Source organism: Thalassophryne amazonica, chromosome 10 (assembly GCF_902500255.1).
Source record: "Thalassophryne amazonica chromosome 10, fThaAma1.1, whole genome shotgun sequence".
In the NCBI taxonomy this organism is placed as follows: domain Eukaryota; kingdom Metazoa; phylum Chordata; class Actinopteri; order Batrachoidiformes; family Batrachoididae; genus Thalassophryne; species Thalassophryne amazonica.
In genome coordinates this window covers 116,344,354-116,363,221 of record NC_047112.1, presented here as the reverse complement: position 1 = coordinate 116,363,221, position 18,868 = coordinate 116,344,354, and the positions used below count along the sequence as shown (strand labels likewise).

The 18,868-nt window shown below is 43.4% G+C and overlaps 1 protein-coding gene across 1 annotated transcript in view; it reads left to right on the top strand.

The window, feature by feature from the left end:
* The window catches only part of szt2 (SZT2 subunit of KICSTOR complex), a 701,839-nt gene that overhangs the window by 486,274 nt on the left and 196,697 nt on the right, over positions 1-18,868 (top strand). Inside the window, 1 exon segment of the mRNA XM_034179252.1 lies at positions 8,719-8,849. Within this exon segment, the coding sequence (XP_034035143.1) occupies positions 8,719-8,849 (131 nt within the window).

Genomic DNA, 18,868 nt, shown 5'->3' with positions numbered 1-18,868 from the left:
AGAAACACAAGATGACTGATTCCATGCAAGATCTCACTTTGTGGAGTCAGGATGATTCTGAGAAAGCTCAAACTACACAGGAGGACCTAGTCAATGACCTGAAGAGAGCTGGGACCACAGTCACAAAGATTACATTAGTAACATTATTTGGCTGCTATATGAAGTTAAAGTTGAAGTTAAGTACTTTTAAATGACCCACATCACAGCTTTTTAAAATCTGTTGCAGCCTTAAACACAGGAATGGATGTACAGGTGTGTCTGAAAAAATAACATTATGAAAAAGTTAAATATTTTTGTCACTTATTTCAGAAAGTGTAAATGTTATATATTCTAGATTAATTTACACACAAATTAATTTTTTTAATTATTTTCATTTTAATAATTATGATCAAATACTAATTTTAATGATTCTGATTTGGGGTTGAATTACTTGACTACAGCTACCTCTCCAGAATGACTGTCATACATTTCTTTCTGGAGGTCTTAATAAAATGAGACTAGACTCAGTTGTTTATTAACCTCAGGTGTTATCATCAAAACTGTCTGTGTTCTTGTATTAAAACACTTCATCTGCTTTGTCTCAGTCCACCCAGCTGGTTACCAACGTTTTCTGGGGAAGTAACCCGAGTCAGACTGGTGTTCCATCCATGGGGAGTCAGACGCTCATCCATTTCATGCCATGGAATCTGGGGATAAGCACCGACTGGTGAACCTCAGGATCTGTACAACTTGACCAGGATATGTCATTCAATGTGCATATTAAACAAATATGTAGGACTACTTTTTTGCATTTGCACAATATCTCTAAAATTAGAAAGGTCTTGATCAGAGTGCTGAAAAACTAATTCATGCATTTATTTCCTCTAGGCTGGACTATTGTAATTCATTATTATCAGGTTGTCCTAAAAGTTCCCTGAAAAGCCTTCAGTTAATTCAAAATGCTGCAGCTAGAGTACTGACAGGGACTAGAAGGAGAGAGCATATCTCACCCATATTGGCCTCTCTTCATTGGCTTCCTGTTAATTCTAGAATAGAATTTAAAATTCTTCTTCTTACTTATAAGGTTTTGAATAATCAGGTCCCATCTTATCTTAGGGACCTCGTAGTACCATATCACCCCAATAGAGCGCTTCGCTCTCAGACTGCAGGCTTACTTGTAGTTCCTAGGGTTTGTAAGAGTAGAATGGGAGGCAGAGCCTTCAGCTTTCAGGCTCCTCTCCTGTGGAACCAGCTCCCAATTCAGATCAGGGAGACAGACACCCTCTCTACTTTTAAGATTAGGCTTAAAACTTTCCTTTTTGCTAAAGCTTATAGTTAGGGCTGGATCAGGTGACCCTGGACCATCCCTTAGTTATGCTGCTATAGACTTAGACTGCTGGGGGGTTCCCATGATGCACTGTTTCTTTCTCTTTTTGCTCTGTATGCACCACTCTGCATTTAATCATTAGTGATTGATCTCTGCTCCCCTCCACAGCATGTCTTTTTCCTGGTTCTCTCCCTCAGCCCCAACCAGTCCCACCAGAAGACTGCCCCTCCCTGAGCCTGGTTCTGCTGGAGGTTTCTTCCTGTTAAAAGGGAGTTTTTCCTTCCCACTGTCGCCAAGTGCTTGCTCACAGGGGTCGTTTTGACGGTTGGGGTTTTTCCGTAATTATTGTATGGCCTTGCCTTACAATATAAAGCGCCTTGGGGCAACTGTTTGTTGTGATTTGGCGCTATATAAATAAAAGTGATTTGATTTGATTTAACACATGATGCTGTCATGGTTTAAAATCCTGCAGGGCAGCAAGGTCCCCCTGCTCAAGTCAGCACATGTCCAGGCCCGTTTGAAGTTCATCAGTGACCATCTGGATGATCCAGAGGAGGCATGGGAGAAGGTCATGTGGTCAGATGAGACCAGAATAGTGCATTTTGGAATCAACTCCACTTACCATGTTTAGAGGATGAGACCAACCCCAAGAAACCCATCCCAACCATGAACCATGGGGGTGGAAACATCATACTCTGGGGGTGCTCTTCTGCAAAGGGGACAGGACGACTGCACCGTATTGAAGGGAGGATGGATGGGGTCATGTATTGCGAGATTTTGTCAAACAACCTCCTTCCTTCAGTAAGAGCATTGAAGATGGGTCATGGCTGGGTCTTCAGTATGACAATGACCCCAAACACACAGCCAGGGCAACTAAGGAGGGGCTCCATAAGAAGCATTTCAAGGTCCTGGAGTGGCCTGGCCAGTCTCCAGACCTGAACTCAATAGAAAATCTTTGGAGGGAGCTGAAACTCCAACCTGAAAGATCTAGAGAAGATCTGTATGGAGGAGTGGACCAAAATCCCTGCTGCAGTGTGTGAAAACCTGGTGACAAACTACAGGAAACGTTTGACCTCTGTAAGCTACTGTACCAAATATTAACATTGATTTTCACAGGTGTTCAAATACTTATTTGCAGCAGTAACATACAAATAAATTACTAAAAAATCATACATTGTGATTTCCGGATTTTTTTTTTTAGATTATGTCTCTCACAGTGGACATGCACCTAAGATGAAAATTTCAGACCCCTCCATGATTTCTTAGTAGGAGAACTTGCAAAACCTCAGGGTGTTCAAATACTTATTTTCCTCACTGTACATACATACACGCATACACATACACATATACATATGCATACATATATGTACATACATATATAAGTACATATGCATATATATAAACATGATTGGGATTGAAAAAGAGATAGGAGCATCTTATTTACAATATCGTTTACAGCATCGTTCCTTCTTGCACTGAGGGTGCCTCAGTCTGTCACTGAACGAGCTGCTCAGCTCCACTACAGTCCGGTGCAGAGGGTGAGAGGAGTTGTTCATGATGGATTTGAACTTGGTTAACACCCTCCTCTCAGCCACCTCCTCCAGAGAGTCCAGAGGACAGCGCAGGACAGAGCTGGACTTCCTGACCAGCTTACTCAGTCGCTTTCTCTCCCGTTCTGTGCTGCCCGGGGCCCAACAGATGACAGCATAGAGGAGAGCAGAAGCTACAACAGAGTCATAGAAGGTCTTAAGCAGAGGCCTGCTCACTCCAAAGGATCTCAGTCTCCTCAGGAGGTGGAGGCGACTCTGGCCTTTTTTTGTACAGGGCGTCGGTGTTGTGAGTCCAGTCCAGTTTCCTGTTGAGGTGAACACCCAGGTATTTGAAACTGTCCATAGTCTCTATGTCCTCCCCCTGGATGTTCACCGGTGGGTGAGGTGGTGGTTTCCTCCTGAAGTCGATCACCATCTCCTTAGTCTTACTGGTATTGTGAGACACAAGTGGTTGTGCTCACACCAGTACACGAAGTCTGTGATGACCGACCGGTACTCCAGCTGGTTCCCCTCAGACACGCGACCCACAATGGCGGAGTCATCAGAGAACTTCTGGAGGTGGCAGCTGTCCGTGTTGTAGGTGAAGTCCGAGGTGTAGAGGATGAAGAGGAAATGCGAGAGGACGGTGCCCTGGGGGGCCCCGGTGCTGCACCTTACCACCTCATACTGACAGCCTCACAGCCGCACATACTGCGGGCGGTCAGTGAGCTAGTCTATGGTCCAGGTGGCGAGATGTCCATCCACACCTGCGTCCTCCAGCTTCCCCCGGCAGCAGTGCCGGTCTGATGGTGTTGAAAGCACTGGAGAAATCAAAGGACATGACTGTCACAGCGCTCCTACCGGTCTCCAGGTGGGTGAGCACTCGCTGCAGTAGGTAGATGACAGCGTCACCTACCCCGATGTTGGTCCTGTAGGCGAACTGCAGTGGGTCCAGGGTGTCAATCACCATGGTGCAGAGGTGAGACAGGACGAGCCGTTCCATGGTCTTCATGAGGTGGGAGGTCAGGGCAACTGGTCTGTAGTGGGCTGGTTCCTTGGAGTGCTGTGTTTTGGGAACCGGGACCACACAGGAGGTCTTCCAGAGGGTGCGGACCACCCCCAGGCTGAGGGTCATGTTGAAGATGTGGCTGAGGAACTCGCAGAGCTCCTCTGCACAGGTCCTCAGCAGCCTCAGGGAGATCCCATCAGGTCCTGCTGCTTTCCTCTGCTTCAGCCACAGGAGCTGGCCTCTCACCTCTGTTGGAGTTGCAGTGAGGGGGGAAGGAGGGGGAAGCTGAGGTGTGAGCTGAGGTGGGCTGGTGCTGAATACAGTCCTGGGGGAGGAGGGACAAGGTCCGGGGTGCAGTGGAGGTGACCGTGGGTAGAAGGTAGGGGGTCAGAGGGGCTGGAGGGCTGGCTGCTGGAGACGCGTGGAGAGCCGGGAGCAGGCAGGGGGGCAGGCATGGAGGAGCCAAAATGGTTAAAGTACCTGTTTAGCTCCTCTCCTCTGCGTTGTTCCGGGCCAGCTGCTCCTCCATCTTCCCTCCATACACCTTCTTGGCTGCACGGATCTTCCACTGGAGCTCCTGTTGGACTCTACACTGCTCCTCTCTGTCTCCCAAGTTCAAAGCCCTCTTCTTCTGGTTCATCAGGACCTTCAGCTCGGGGGTCACCCAGGGGTGGTTGTTGGGAAAGCACCGTACCCTCTGGGTGGGCACAGTGCTCTCCACACAGAAGTTCATGTAGTCAGTGACACACTGGGTCAGGCCGTCGATGTCTTCACCATAAGAGTTTTGAAACATGCTCCAGTCTGTGGTTCTGAAACAGTCCCTCAGCCTCTCAGTGGCCTCTTCAGTCCAGAATTTCACTGACCTTTTCTGCACTGGCTTCCTTCTCACCCTGGGTGTGTATTGGGGGAGCAGATAGACGAGATTGTGATCCGAGCGTCCCGGCGGGGGGAGGGGGGTGGAGGTGTAAGCGTTCTCCACATTAACATAAACAAGGTCCAGTATTCTATTGTCCCTGGTTTTACATGTGATGTACTGGGTGAACGTGGGGAGGGTGGAGGAGAGGGAGGCGTGGTTAAAGTCCCCAGTGTTGAGGAGGAAGTGGGCGGGGGTGTTGTGTCTGCAGCCGCGTGACTGTACTGTGGATGCGCTCACAGGCAGCGGTGGCATCTGCAGAGGGAGGAATATACATGCAGAGCGTAATCACACTTCCAAACTCCTGTGGGAGATGGTATGGCCTCATGCTCACCGCGAGTAGCTCCACGTCCGAGGAGCAGACCTGATCTTTCACGTGAACATGAGCTGCATTGCACCATTTCTCACTCACATAAATGGCGAGCCCTACTCTTCTTTTTTTCCATTCTCTGCCAGCGTCCTGTCCGCGCGGATGAGTGTAAAGCCGTCCATGTTAATGACCGAGTCCAGTACATGTTCATCCATCCACGTCTCCGTGAAGCACATGAGACTGCAGCCCTTATACAGCCTCTGGAAATGGGTTAGCGCTGCTAGCTCCTCGGTCTTGTTGCGGAGGGACCTTACATTCCCCATGACCACAGACAGAATATAAGTCCTTCTCCGCTTTGTCTGTCCGTTTCTGCAGCCTCTCCATCTCTTCTGTATGTCCGCAGGTATGTCCAGGTGCTTAGCATAGCGGGGACCCGGCCCACTGTACATACGAGGCCTGTCAATAAAGTATAGGTCCTTTTTATTTTTTTCAAAAACTATATGGATTTCATTCATATGTTTTTACGTCAGACATGCTTGAACCGTCGTGCGCATGCGTGAGTTTTTCCACGCCTGTCGGTGACGTCATTCGCCTGTGAGCACTCCTTGTGGGAGGAGTCGTCCAGCCCCTCGTCGGAATTCCTTTGTCTGAGAAGTTGCTGAGAGACTGGCGCTTTGGTTGATCAAAATTTTTTCTAAACCTGTGAGACACATCGAAGTGGACACGGTTCGAAAAATTAAGCTGGTTTTCGGTGAAAATTTTAACGGCTGATGAGAGATTTTGAGGTGATACTGTCACTTTAAGGACTTCCCACGGTGCGAGACGTCGTGCAGCACTCCCAGGCGCCGTCGTCAGCCTGTTTCAAGCTGAAAACCTCCACATTTCAGGCTCTATTGATCCAGGACGTCGTGAGAGAACAGAGACGTTTCAGAAGAAGTCGGTTTCAGCATTTTATCCGGATATTCCACTGTTAAAGGACATTTTTTTAATGAAAGACGTGCGGACGGGTCTGCGCGTCGGGACGCAGCCGGCGCTGTGCGGCTGCACAGGAAAAACACCTCCGTGTTGATAACCATTTGTAAAATCCCAGCGGCTTTTGATGGCTTTCAGTGGAGTGAGTATATGAGAAATTGTTTAACAGCTGGACATGTTCCAACTTGTCCTTAAGGCTTCTAACGGAGGTGTTTTTCCTGTGGCGGAGCGTCGCGGCGGCTGCGAGCCGACGCTGCAATCCGCCCGCACGTCTTGCATTAAAAAAATCTCCTTTAACAGTGGAATATCCGGATAAAATGCTGAAACCGACTTCTTCTGAAACTTCTCTGTTCTCTCACGATGTCCTGGATCAATAGAGCCTGAAATGTGGAGGTTTTCAGCTTGAAACAGGCTGACGACGGCGCCTGAGAGCGCTGCACGACGTCTCGCACTGTGGGAAGTCCTTAAAGCGACAGTATCACCTCAAAATCTCTCATCAGCTGTTAAAATTTTCACCGAAAACCAGCTTAATTTTTCAAACCGTGTCCACTTCGATGTGTCTCACAGGTTCAGAAAAAATTTTGATCAAACAAAGCGCCAGTCTCTCAGCAACTTCTCAGACAAAGGAATTCCAACGATGGGCTGGACGACTCCTCCCACAAGGAGTGCTCACAGGCGAATGACGTCACCGACAGGCGTGGAAAAACTCATGCATGCGCACGAGGGTTCAAGCATGTCTGACGTAAAAACATATGAATGAAATTCATATAGTTTTTGAAAAAAATAAAAAGGACCTATACTTTATTGACAGACCTCGTAGAGTCTCTTAGTCCAAGCATCTGATCCTGGCTATAAACAGTGGGAGGTCCGGAGCTGGAAACAAAGGGATTTCCCCACGCTGCCTCAAATAGTGCCAAAAGCAGCATAAAAATAATCACAAGAGTAACAAAAGTGTGTTTCCTATGTGCATAATTGCACAGGGTACCACCCACTGCAAATAAAGACAAATAAGTACTATTAAAAAGTATTAAAAATAGCGAAAGTAGGAAAAGAGGGGGCAGAGCTGAAATAACAGGCAGCTGCATCGGCAGCGCCATCTTGAAAAAAAAATCTCACGCCCGTTTGAATAGCCCCCTGGGTGCTCCAGTGAGTATGTACTATTCCAATGCGCCCTGTGCCATTACGCACAGTGAAAGTGAAAGCAGATGGAGCAGACGGAGAGCCTCTGATGACAATCTCACGTGCTCAAACAAAGAGTGTGTAACTATCAGGATTGACCCACTAGTTTGCATGTGAATGTTACTGGATAACTCTGTTGCTTTCTCGGTGTAAAGCACTGTTTACCATATCAAAATAACAAAACGCATAGACCATTTTGTATATATTGTTCAAAATGTGCATGTGTTTGTTTGAACCTTTTTTGTTGTACAGTCTTTCACACAACACCTCAAATTACCTTTGTAAAGCGTCAAAACAGTTGTTTATTATAGTGTACTGTGTGTTTTGAATAAATCTGTGGAAAATAATTTTTCGCTTTATTTTTTACTTTCTTATTTCTGATTGTAAAACTATATTACACTTATAAAACACAACAAAAACATATTCTGAAAGCAGAGGTTGTCCTGAAAAAAACAGACATAAAACATGATTGTGGGATGCAGGGAGAGCTGTTAACAGCAATAATAAAACATTTATGCCAGGCGAGTGAACTGTCCAGTAAATGCCGTCGGACCCCAGAGGGTTAAATATCTTGTCTTTGTGATACCTTCAGGGTTTACCGTGAAGTCAAAGGTGACATAAATTACTTTTTTTTTTACTAATAGCCAAATTTCATAGCCTTAAGAGTGTGCAATTCATGAATGCTTGGTCTTGTTGGATTTGTGAGAATCTCCTGAATCTACTGGTACCTTGTTTATTCTGAACACTACTGTAGGTAAAATTTCAGATTTGAGTAAAACATGTTGTTGTGTAATACATCAAATGAAAGGCTTGATCAGAGGATGCAAAACATATTAAGTTGTAAGGTAGATTTGATGATGTCATCATGAAAAAACTTGCAAAATTTAGATTTTTTTTTAAGGGTGTGACAAAGCATCAAATTCATCATTGCAAACTCTTGTAAGTTCACATATCGAGATACCTTTTTTTTTCTTTTTAAAAACCTATTTGTTTTCGTTCCGCCCAATTGTCAGCTACAATTGGCTCACCATGGAGCTGATCACCCGCATCAGGTGTCGGACACAGCGGGAACCGAACCCGAGTCGATGGCTCTGTAGGAGAGCATCTCGAGATACCTTTTAGCACACAAAAGAGTCAAGCTAAAGGTCAAGGTCACAGGAATGTCAAACACTAAAATTACCAAAGCAACTTTTCTGGTCATAATTTGTGCTTTTTAACCTCCAAATATGGCATGAATATTGTGATTGGTCTTGCCCATAAGCAATTACCTGGGATAAGCGATAGACCATGACCTTCAGGGTTTACCATGAGGTCAAAATTTTATATTTCAGTAAAAGATGTCGTTTAGTACACCAAATTAAAGGGCATGAAAGGATCCAGAATATATCAAAAGTTTTACGTTGTGACGACATTTGTTGACATCATAATGTCAATTACTGTCTTTGTAATTATGGAATTATAGGTTGTTTTTAATAGTCATTATTGTTAAATCCTGTTTAGCTGTCCACCAGATGGAGATGTCTTTGTCCCGCTCACTCTCGTCCAGAATGCAATTCAGCCTCCAGATGCTGAAAGGAGCTTTCTCCTGATTGGACGGAGCTTCCATCAGTGGCATTGCAGCACAGAACAAGGTAGGAACTTCTTGTGCTCGACTAACAAAGCCTTCACATCAACCGTCCACCATCTACCGCGTCACTGTGGGCGGGTTTTTGCTTATAGATTTGGGTTTTTGAGTGTGTTACCTCTCCCAACGAAGTTGGAGGAGTTTGTTTTCACCCATCTGTTTGTTTGTCTGTTTGTGAACAGCCTCGAGCCTACAATTTTTCATATATAGTTCTAAAATTTTTACTGAAGATTCATATACTGGTGTATTGATAATGATTGTATCCTTTATCTACTGACAACGTTTGATCTGGATCTGATCCAGATTACAGATTTTGTGGCCATTTCAAATTAACATTGAAAACCCAGTTGAATGTATATTTTCAATTATATATCCATCCAACATTCTCCAATCACTCTCATGTTTGACAGTGAGGTGCAGACTGGCACTCACTATCGCCTCACAAAGGTTGATCAAGATCTGATCCAGATTGTGGATTTTGTGGGCATTTGAATTTAATATTGAAATCCCATTTGGTGTCCATCTTGCATTATATCTCAGTCAAAAGTGCCTCGATCATAACTTCTGTTTCCGGCCTCATGAAGTGAACACTGAAGTCAGACAGCTCCACTCAACTTCAAGAAGTGTATCATCCTGGGTCAACAGACATAATTTCATATCAGCCGTTCTTGTACAAAGTTTGTGGACAATATGACCAAGAAAACCAGCCGGATAAAATCCAAAGAACTCTACAGACTCTGTCTACGCTGGTTAGCACTGACATGGCTAATGAGGCTACAGCTAATAAAACACTGATTAGCACGGCTCATGCTCATGAAAATCCAGTAAAAATACAGTGACTCGATGGCACAATGATGGGGAAGAATCAACTCTTTCTGTGGGAATACTTCGAAGCGAACTATGTGCATACTGGGAAGATTTAAAGAACGATATTCAAGCAGAGTTTGAAATGATGCATCAGGTGAGACAAACAGACATTTCATCTCTATGCAAAGAAGCTAATGCTGACATTAATATGCTCTGAAATGAACTCTCAGAAAATGGAAAAACTGCATAAAACTCATTCAGAAACAGCAGACACACACAGGAAGAGATGGAGAGATCTCGCTGTAATGTTTCAGACAAAATAACGTCCATGGAAAACGAACACGAAACCTGACAGAAAAATTACAGTAAACTACAGGAAAAATACATGGACCTAGAAAACAGAAGCTGCAGGCAAAATCTTTGGGTGGTGGGAGTCACCAAAGACACAAAAGCAGGGAACCCAACCCTCTTCATTGTAGATTTTTTCTCAGAAGTGCTCAGAGAAGAAAACTTTCAATCACCAGTCCTGATAGATCGCGCTCACGTGACTCTTGCCCCCAAACCACAAGGAGCAGAACATCCAAGAGCACTGGTGGTCTGTCTGCACTACATCACTGACCGGGAGAATATTCTGCAGCTGGCAAGAAACAAACAAAGGATCTCCTGAACACATCTTTCCTGACATGAGTCCTGAATGTCCTAGAGCCTGTACCTCCCAGCTAAATTCATCATCATGGTGAACAACACTAGATATTCCTTCACTGACCCCCAGGCAGCCAAAAATGTCAAAATGCAGCCACCCGCACAGAGAGAACAGGATGGTTCAAGGTATATGAGGGTTTAAGAATTGTATTCTTCAATACATGATGATGTCACCAGTAAAGAAATGTCTCTGAAGACATATATGCAAGATAATTTAGTATTAATTTTAGTTTGTTTGTTTTTTTTCCCCATTTATTTTTATTAGACTTTTTTCTGGGGGGAAAAACACTGATGGGACATTGTTTTGAAAACCTGTTATGTTAACTGCTGGTGTAGCTAAAACCAAATTTATATTTATTTCAGTAATTTGTTTACTTTCGATCTACTTCTGTTAATATTTTGGTGCAACTAAAAACTGTTTCACCCAGGTTTATAGTGTTTACAGCCATTAGGAGCTCAGCAGTAAGTCATATGGGAATTCAGTAAGGTATAAGGTAGGGATGGTGGCCAAGTGGTTAATGCACTTGGTTTCAGTGCAAAAGGTTCTGGTTCAAATCCCACCCCTGCCACATTTCTCCATGTAATGTGGAGTTGCGTCAGGAAGGGCATCTGGCATAAAACCTGTGCCAATTCAACATGCAGATCCACCTTGGATTTGCTGTGGCGACCCCGAGTGCAAACAAGGGAGCAGCCGAAGGGACTTACTTTTACAGACATCACAGGAGAAGATTGTTATCAAACACAAAGGAAACTGTTTTGTAAGCTACGATGAACATTGCTAAGGCCGGCTAGATAAGCTAATGTTAGCTATTTAGTATGACTAATTGTACCCCACTCCTCCAATATTTACTTTAATATAATAATATTGAAAAGGGGGGAACAAAAAAAAGTAAAGCGTGTAGAAATGTATATGGAGACATAAGTACATATATTTGCAGAAAAGAGAAAAACGGCGGCCGTTTTAATCACCAAACCTGCAGCTGCCAGCGTTACACATCTTGCTGTTTCTTCTTCTGCTGCTTATATTTCTAACACAGTATTCAGTTGCTTCACCCTCGTGTGGGAACACATGTAATTACAGCTGATCATCCCAGTAACTACTTAAAGCATTAAACATTAAACTGGCATATACGAGGTCTGTCAATAAAGTAACGGTCCTTTTTATTTTTTTCAAAAACTATATGGATTTCATTCATATGTTTTTACGTCAGACATGCTTGAACCCTCGTGCGCATGCGTGAGTTTTTCCACGCCTGTCAGTGACGTCATTCGCCTGTGAGCACTCCTTGTGGGAGGAGTCGTCCAGCCCCTCGTCGGAATTCCTTTGTCTGAGAAGTTGCTGAGAGACTGGCGCGTTGTTTGATCAAAATTTTTTCTAAACCTGTGAGACACATCGAAGTGGACACGGTTCGAAAAATTAAGCTGGTTTTCAGTGAAAATTTTAACGGCTGATGAGAGATTTTGAGGTGATTCTGTCGCTTTAAGGACTTTTCACGGTGTGAGACGTCGCGCTGCGCTCTCAGTCGCCGTCATCAGCCTGTTCAAGCTGAAAACCTCCACATTTCAGGCTCTATTGATCCAGGACGTCGTGAGAGAACAGAGAAGTTTCAGAAGAAGTCGGTTTCAGCATTTTATCCGGATATTCCACTGTTAAAGGAGATTTTTTTAATGAAAGACGTGCAGACGGGTCCGCGCGTCGGCTCGCAGCCGCCGCGACGCTCCGCCACAGGAAAAACACCTCCATTGGAAGCCTTAAGGACAAGTTGGAACATGTCCTGCTGTTAAACAATTTCTCATATACTCACTCCCCTGAAAGCCATCAAAAGCCACCTGGATTTTACAAATGGTTATCAACACGGAGGTGTTTTTCCTGTGCCGCCGCACCGCGCCGGCTGCGTCCCGACGCGCGGACCCGTCCGCACGTCTTTCATTAAAAAAATCTCCTTTAACAGTGGAATATCCGGCTAAAATGCTGAAACCGACTTCTTCTGAAACTTCTCTGTTCTCTCACGACGTCCTGGATCAATAGAGCCTGAAATGTGGAGGTTTTCAGCTTGAACAGGCTGACGACGGCGGCTGAGAGCGCTGAGCGACGTCTCGCTCCGTGGGAAGTCCTTAAAGCGACAGAATCACCTCAAAATCTCTCATCAGCCGTTAAAATTTTCACTGAAAACCAGCTTAATTTTTCGAACCGTGTCCACTTCGATGTGTCTCACAGGTTTAGAAAAAATTTTGATCAAACAACGCGCCAGTCTCTCAGCAACTTCTCAGACAAAGGAATTCCGACGAGGGGCTGGACGACTCCTCCCACAAGGAGTGCTCACAGGCGAATGACGTCACCGACAGGCGTGGAAAAACTCACGCATGCGCACGAGGGTTCAAGCATGCTGACGTAAAAACATATGAATGAAATCCATATAGTTTTTGAAAAAAATAAAAAGGACCGTTACTTTGACAGCCCTTGTATATATATATATATATATATATATATATATATATATAAGGTGAATGAGGGTGAGGCAGCCTATTACATAATTAATAGCTAATAGGCTAAGCTATAATTGTAGCAGTATAACTGTATAAACAAAGGCTCAGATATAATATGTTATAGGTTTTCTCTAAGGTTTACCCTGTTTGTTAGGTTATGGTAAGCTAATCTAGGTAGAAGAAATTCCATCTTCTACATGCTTTTTAAATGGAACCCCAAACTTAGATATTATTTCTTGATGTCTATTAGAGAATCTTTTGAACTGAAGAACCAATTTGTTATACAGAAACCCTTGTTTAACTAATCTGCTAGTAAGTTTATGGTGTCTAGTGGAAAAACTTTGGTAATTATCACAGATGCAACCAATTCTGACTAATTGAGAGGGGTAAACATAGTATGTAGGTTTACTCGGTACGTTACTACTCATAAGGAAATTTTACAATATGAAAGTTAAAATAATCCCGTTTGTCAAACGGCCGTTCTAAACTGTGTATCTATAATGCTCAACTCTATATCTAAGTATGAGAGTTTTTTATTGTTTTCTGTAGTCTTTTTTAGTTCTAATTCTGATGCATAAATATTTTTAATTTCATTCTCAAAATTAGGGTTATTTAAAGTAAGTAGGTCATCAATGTAAGGGCCCTGTCCCACTGGCGTTTAGGAGGATTTGCGTATGGATTGCGCACAAAATTGGCCCATATTCGCCAGACATCCGCAGTATCCATGTAACATGCCTGTATGAGTCGGCCGTCATCCGAACACGCCCATGATCATCCGCAGAGGCATGCATGTCCGCAGCCAGGATTTTTGAGCTGTTCAAAAATCTGGATGCGGATGATATCCGCCTTACATACTCCATACGTGTCTGATCAGTTTCCTCACTACATGCGTTATATAACCGTGATTGTTCATCATATATTCGCTGTATATTATGAATATATCCGTAATTCATACTGGGACATTTGCCATTTTTGGCCATTTTTGTTGCGGACGACAGCGAATGCCCATAATTTGTATACTCAATTCATGCACAGTTAATCCTCTCCCCAGTGGGACAGGGCCCTAACGGAAGGTATTATTAAAGGTTTTTGCTGACTTGCTATTCGTTTTAAGTTTATCTTTCATAAATTTGTATTCATAATAAAAAAGGAAAAGGTTAGCTAAAAGTAGAGCACAATCTGTTCCCATAGGTATCCCTATTGTTGGTTTGAAAATTCTGTTGCCAACCTCTATATAGATATTGTCTACAAGGAATTCTGTATGCTCAATCATATTTTCCTCAGTTATATTGTGATACCGTGTTCATGTAGTGTTAGACCAATATGTTGTGCTATGATTTCTAATAACACCACCTGTTATTTAAGCCCTCACAGTCTCACAGCCAGTTTGTTGTCTTTTTTACACTCTCCAGCCTTTGTTCACAGCCCTGTTTTTGTCTAACCGTGTACTGTATTTTTGCTCTGTGTTTTTGACTGCGCCTTTTGCTTTATCTCTGATGTCTGTGTTTGCCTGTGCCACTGAACCCTGCTCATCAATAACTGCATTTTTGCCTGATCCCGATTGTACCTCTGCTCCGCTGACCGACCACATATGTACCGTACCTGTACCTGAAATAAAGACCATGTTATCTCTTACACCAAAGCCAGTTTTGGGAGTCTGCATTGTGGGTCCAACCACTCCAAGTGCATTGCCATGAAGCCCCTAATGCTTATGTTACAAGCTACAGAGGAATATACCTGAATAAAAAGAGGAAAAACCAAACAAAAAGTTTCACGTTATACAGATGATCTGTTACTGTATACAGTGGTCCCTCGCTATATCGCGGTTCACCTTTTGCGGCCTCGCAGTTTCACAGATTTTTTTTAGTGCAATTTTGCATGCTTCTTCTTCTTGCTTCTGCGTCCTCATCAGGCAGGCCGGTCGGCATCACCGCGGTTGCTCTCACTGCCTCCGATGCACTTACTGAGTCTGCGGATTTGGCAAGCACTGCAGCGGGCCACTCACACCGCCCCACTGTCTGCTGTGCGGAGTTGTGGCCAAAATCTGGCAACAGGTCCAGAGACTACCCTGTTTTGATGCAGAGCGCTCCAGCAGCCCGCAAGGATAGAATTCTTGCGGAAAATCCGTAGTGCTGCATGGTCTCGGTAACCGCAGCCACAGAGCTCCGTGGCCACTGAGAGAGGTTTGTATCTTTTTAATGATTTGGATTCTTTGCGGGTCCCGCATCCGCACCCCGCAACAGTAACACCGGAGGCAGTGAGCGAAGAAACAGCACGCGCATTGTGTTCTGCGTGTGCCTGTTTATAAGAATCTTCTCGCCCAGAAGAAAAAAGAGCACCAACAACTACCCATAACTGTGTTCTTCACTCGGAAAAAGACACCTGCACCGAGGTGTGACTCAGTGGAAAAACACGCTGCGGAGCGACGCCACAACGAAGAGGCGTGATCAGAGGAACTGTGAAATACTGGTCAGTCACTATTAATAATTTCTTGTGTGTCCAACCTCGTAGGTTGAGCATTAAAATTAAATTTGTTAGTTCTAAAAGCCATCATAATTATTTATAGGAAAATGTTCTATTTTTATTTCTCAAACAAATGTTTGGGCCTGAAAACAGGTTTTGATCTGTGGTTTCATTCTATAATACTGGACTTATTTTTCTGCTAAGGTTTGAACTTTGAGAGTGTTTACACACTAGAGAAAAGTGAGAAAATGTTAATGCCTGATTGAGAAAAGTGTATAAAGTGTGTAGTGAGGGGTTTTACAGCCTTAAAACATCAATAATAATTGAAAAAATAATGCTGACTACTTCGGATTTCGCCTATCGCGGGCTGTTTTTAGAATGTAACTCCCGCGATAAATGAGGGACCACTGTATTTCATACCCTGTCCATTCGGTCCCAGCAATAATGGTGTTTTTGAGAGAATTTGGAGTAATCTGAAGATACAAACTAAATTGATCAACTCTGAAGTCCTTCTGAGTATAAATACATTGAACATTTTTCCTTTCCCAATTTCAGCTAGATTTAAATATTTGGGGCTAAATATTACTCAAGACTGTAATAGCCTCTTCAAACACAACTTTTCAAAGTTGTATGAAAAAACTAAAAACAATATAAACACAGGGATGAATTTGTCAGTTTCATTAGTGGGCCAAATAAACACCATAGGAAGGAATATATTACCAACATTTATTTTCTTATTTCAGTGCATTCCCATATATATAACAAAAACATTTTTGTTAAATTGGATTCCCTCATGTCACATTTTATATGAAACAGAAAAACCCCAAGAATTAAAAAAAAAAAAGACCAACTTGTCAAGGTAGAATGGGATTACCATGTTTCATGCATTACTATTGGTCATGCAGTATCCACTCAGTGTCATTTTGGACATCTAATCATGAGACTGAATGGAGCAAAATTGAAAATGAGTGCTGTTACCCTTCCTTCAGATACGTAGATGTCTTAAGAGCCAACTCCCATCCTTACCCTACCAGCTCCCCACTCTTCTATGGAGATGTTTCAGTCTGACCCATTTAAAAAAGGACAAATAGCAAGTGAGATATCACAGGAGGACTCAGTACCTACATTAGACCATCTGAAAAGGACCTGGCAAGAGGATCTGAGAGTAAACATCGCAGACAGTCAGTGGATTCCACTTCTGGTTGCATCAGACATGGACTTTTACAATTCAAGATTTTACACGGACTACGTTTGTTCAAACTGAGACTATCAAAGATGTTTCCTACAGTGGATCCCTCTTGTGACATATGTGCACAGCAACCAGCCTCGCTGGCACAGATGTTTTGGAACTGTCGCCACATCACAGCATACTGGAACAATTTATTTCAGACCCTTTCAAAAATCCTGAAAAAAACAACTTAAACCAGACCCACTCCGGGCTCTATTTGGCATGAGACCAGTGACAGGACAATATGATTAGTTTTGTCACCCTGATGGCACAGATATTGATTCTGTTGTGCTGGAAACAAAAAAAAAAAACACCTTTGCTCTGACAAAGGACATTATGGGATGATTAGAACAAATAAAATACTTGTTGAAGGTTAAAACTGAAACGTTTTACTTTACATGGCAGCCGTTTATTATTTTAACAATTTCAATTTATTTTCATTTATATAACGCCAAATCACAACAGAGCTGCCTCAAGGCACTTCGCAGAATTAAGGTCAAACCTTACCAACCCCCAGAGCAGCAGTGGTAAGGAAAAAATCCTTCTAAGGAAGAAATCTCAAGCAGACCAGACCCAAAGGGGTGACCCTCTGCTTGGGCCATGCTACAAACATAAATTACAGAAATAATTCACAGAACAATTCACGGACGAATATACAAGAATTGCTGTTGGTGCACAGGACAGGAGGGTCGCCAACACAAACACAACTCCCATCTCTGGATGGAGCTGCACCTTAAACAGAGAAAAAACAGAATCAGGCATCAGAAATACAAAAAATACTGTATAATTTGCCAGCATTAATCAACAAGAAATCAGAAGAAATACTAAGGTGATCGCCGGCCACTAGCCCTAAACTTCACTAAAAGACCCAGAATTTAGGTGAAGTTGAGGCCGCGACACGCTCCAATTACTAATAACATGAATTAAAAGAGTAAAAAGTGTAAAACAAAACTACACCAGTATGCTAGCCACATGAAAGGGAAAATAAGTGCGTCTTAAGTCTGGACTTGAAAGTGTCCACAGAATCTGATTGTTTTATTGACGCAGGGAGATCATTCCACAGAACAGGGACACGATAAGAGAAAGCTCTGTGACCCGCAGACTTCTTATTCACCTTAGGGACACAAAGTAGTCCTGCACCCTGAGAACGTAAAGCCCGGGCCGGTACGTAAGGTTTAATTAGGTCAGTTCAGTAGGAAGGTGCCAGTCCATGAATAATTTTATAGGTTAGTAGCAGAACCTTAAAATCTGATCTCACTGGGACAGGAAGCCAGTGAAGAGACGCCAAAATGGGTCTAATGTGGTCAAACTTTCTGCTTCGTGTCAAAAGTCTGGCTGCAAATCAAATCAATTTTATTTATATAGCGCCAAATCACAACAAACAGTTGCCCCAAGGCGCTTTATATTGTAAGGCAAAGCCATACAATAATTACGGAAAAACCCCAACGGTCAAAACGACCCCCTGTGAGCAAGCACTTGGCGACAGTGGGAAGGGAAAAACTCCCTTTTAACAGGAAGAAACCTCCAGCAGAACCAGGCTCAGGGAGGGGCAGTCTTCTGCTGGGACTGGTTGGGGCTGAGGGAGAGAACCAGGAAAAAGACATGCTATGGAGGGGAGCAGAGATCAATCACTAATGATTAAATGCAGAGTGGTGCATACAGAGCAAAAAGAGAAAGAAACACTCAGTGCATCATGGGAACCCCCCAGCAGTCTAAGTCTATAGCAGCATAACTAAGGGATTGTTCAGGGTCACCTGATCCAGCCCTAACTATAAGCTTTAGCAAAAAGGAAAGTTTTAAGCCTAATCTTAAAAGTAGAGAGGGTGTCTGTCTCCCTGATCTGAATTGGGAGCTGATTCCACAGGAGAGGAACCTGAAAGCTGAAGGCTCTGCCTCCCATTCTACTCTTACAAACCCTAGGAACTACAAGTAAGCCTGCAGTCTGAGAGCGAAGCGCTCTATTGTGGTGATATGGTACTATGAGGTCACTAAGATAAGATGGGACCTGATTATTCAAAACCTTATAAGTAAGAAGAAGAATTTTAAATTCTATTCTAGAATTAACAGGAAGCCAATGAAGAGAGGCCAATATGGGTGAGATATGCTCTCTCCTTCTAGTCCCCGCCAGTACTCTAGCTGCAGCATTTTGAATTAACTGAAGGCTTTTCAGGGAACTTTTAGGACAACCTGATAATAATGAATTACAATAGTCCAGCCTAGAGGAAATAAATGCATGAATTAGTTTTTCAGCATCACTCTGAGACAAGACCTTTTTGTTTAATATGCGCTTTGAATGACATATCCTGATCAAAAATGACTCCAAGATTTCTCACAGTATT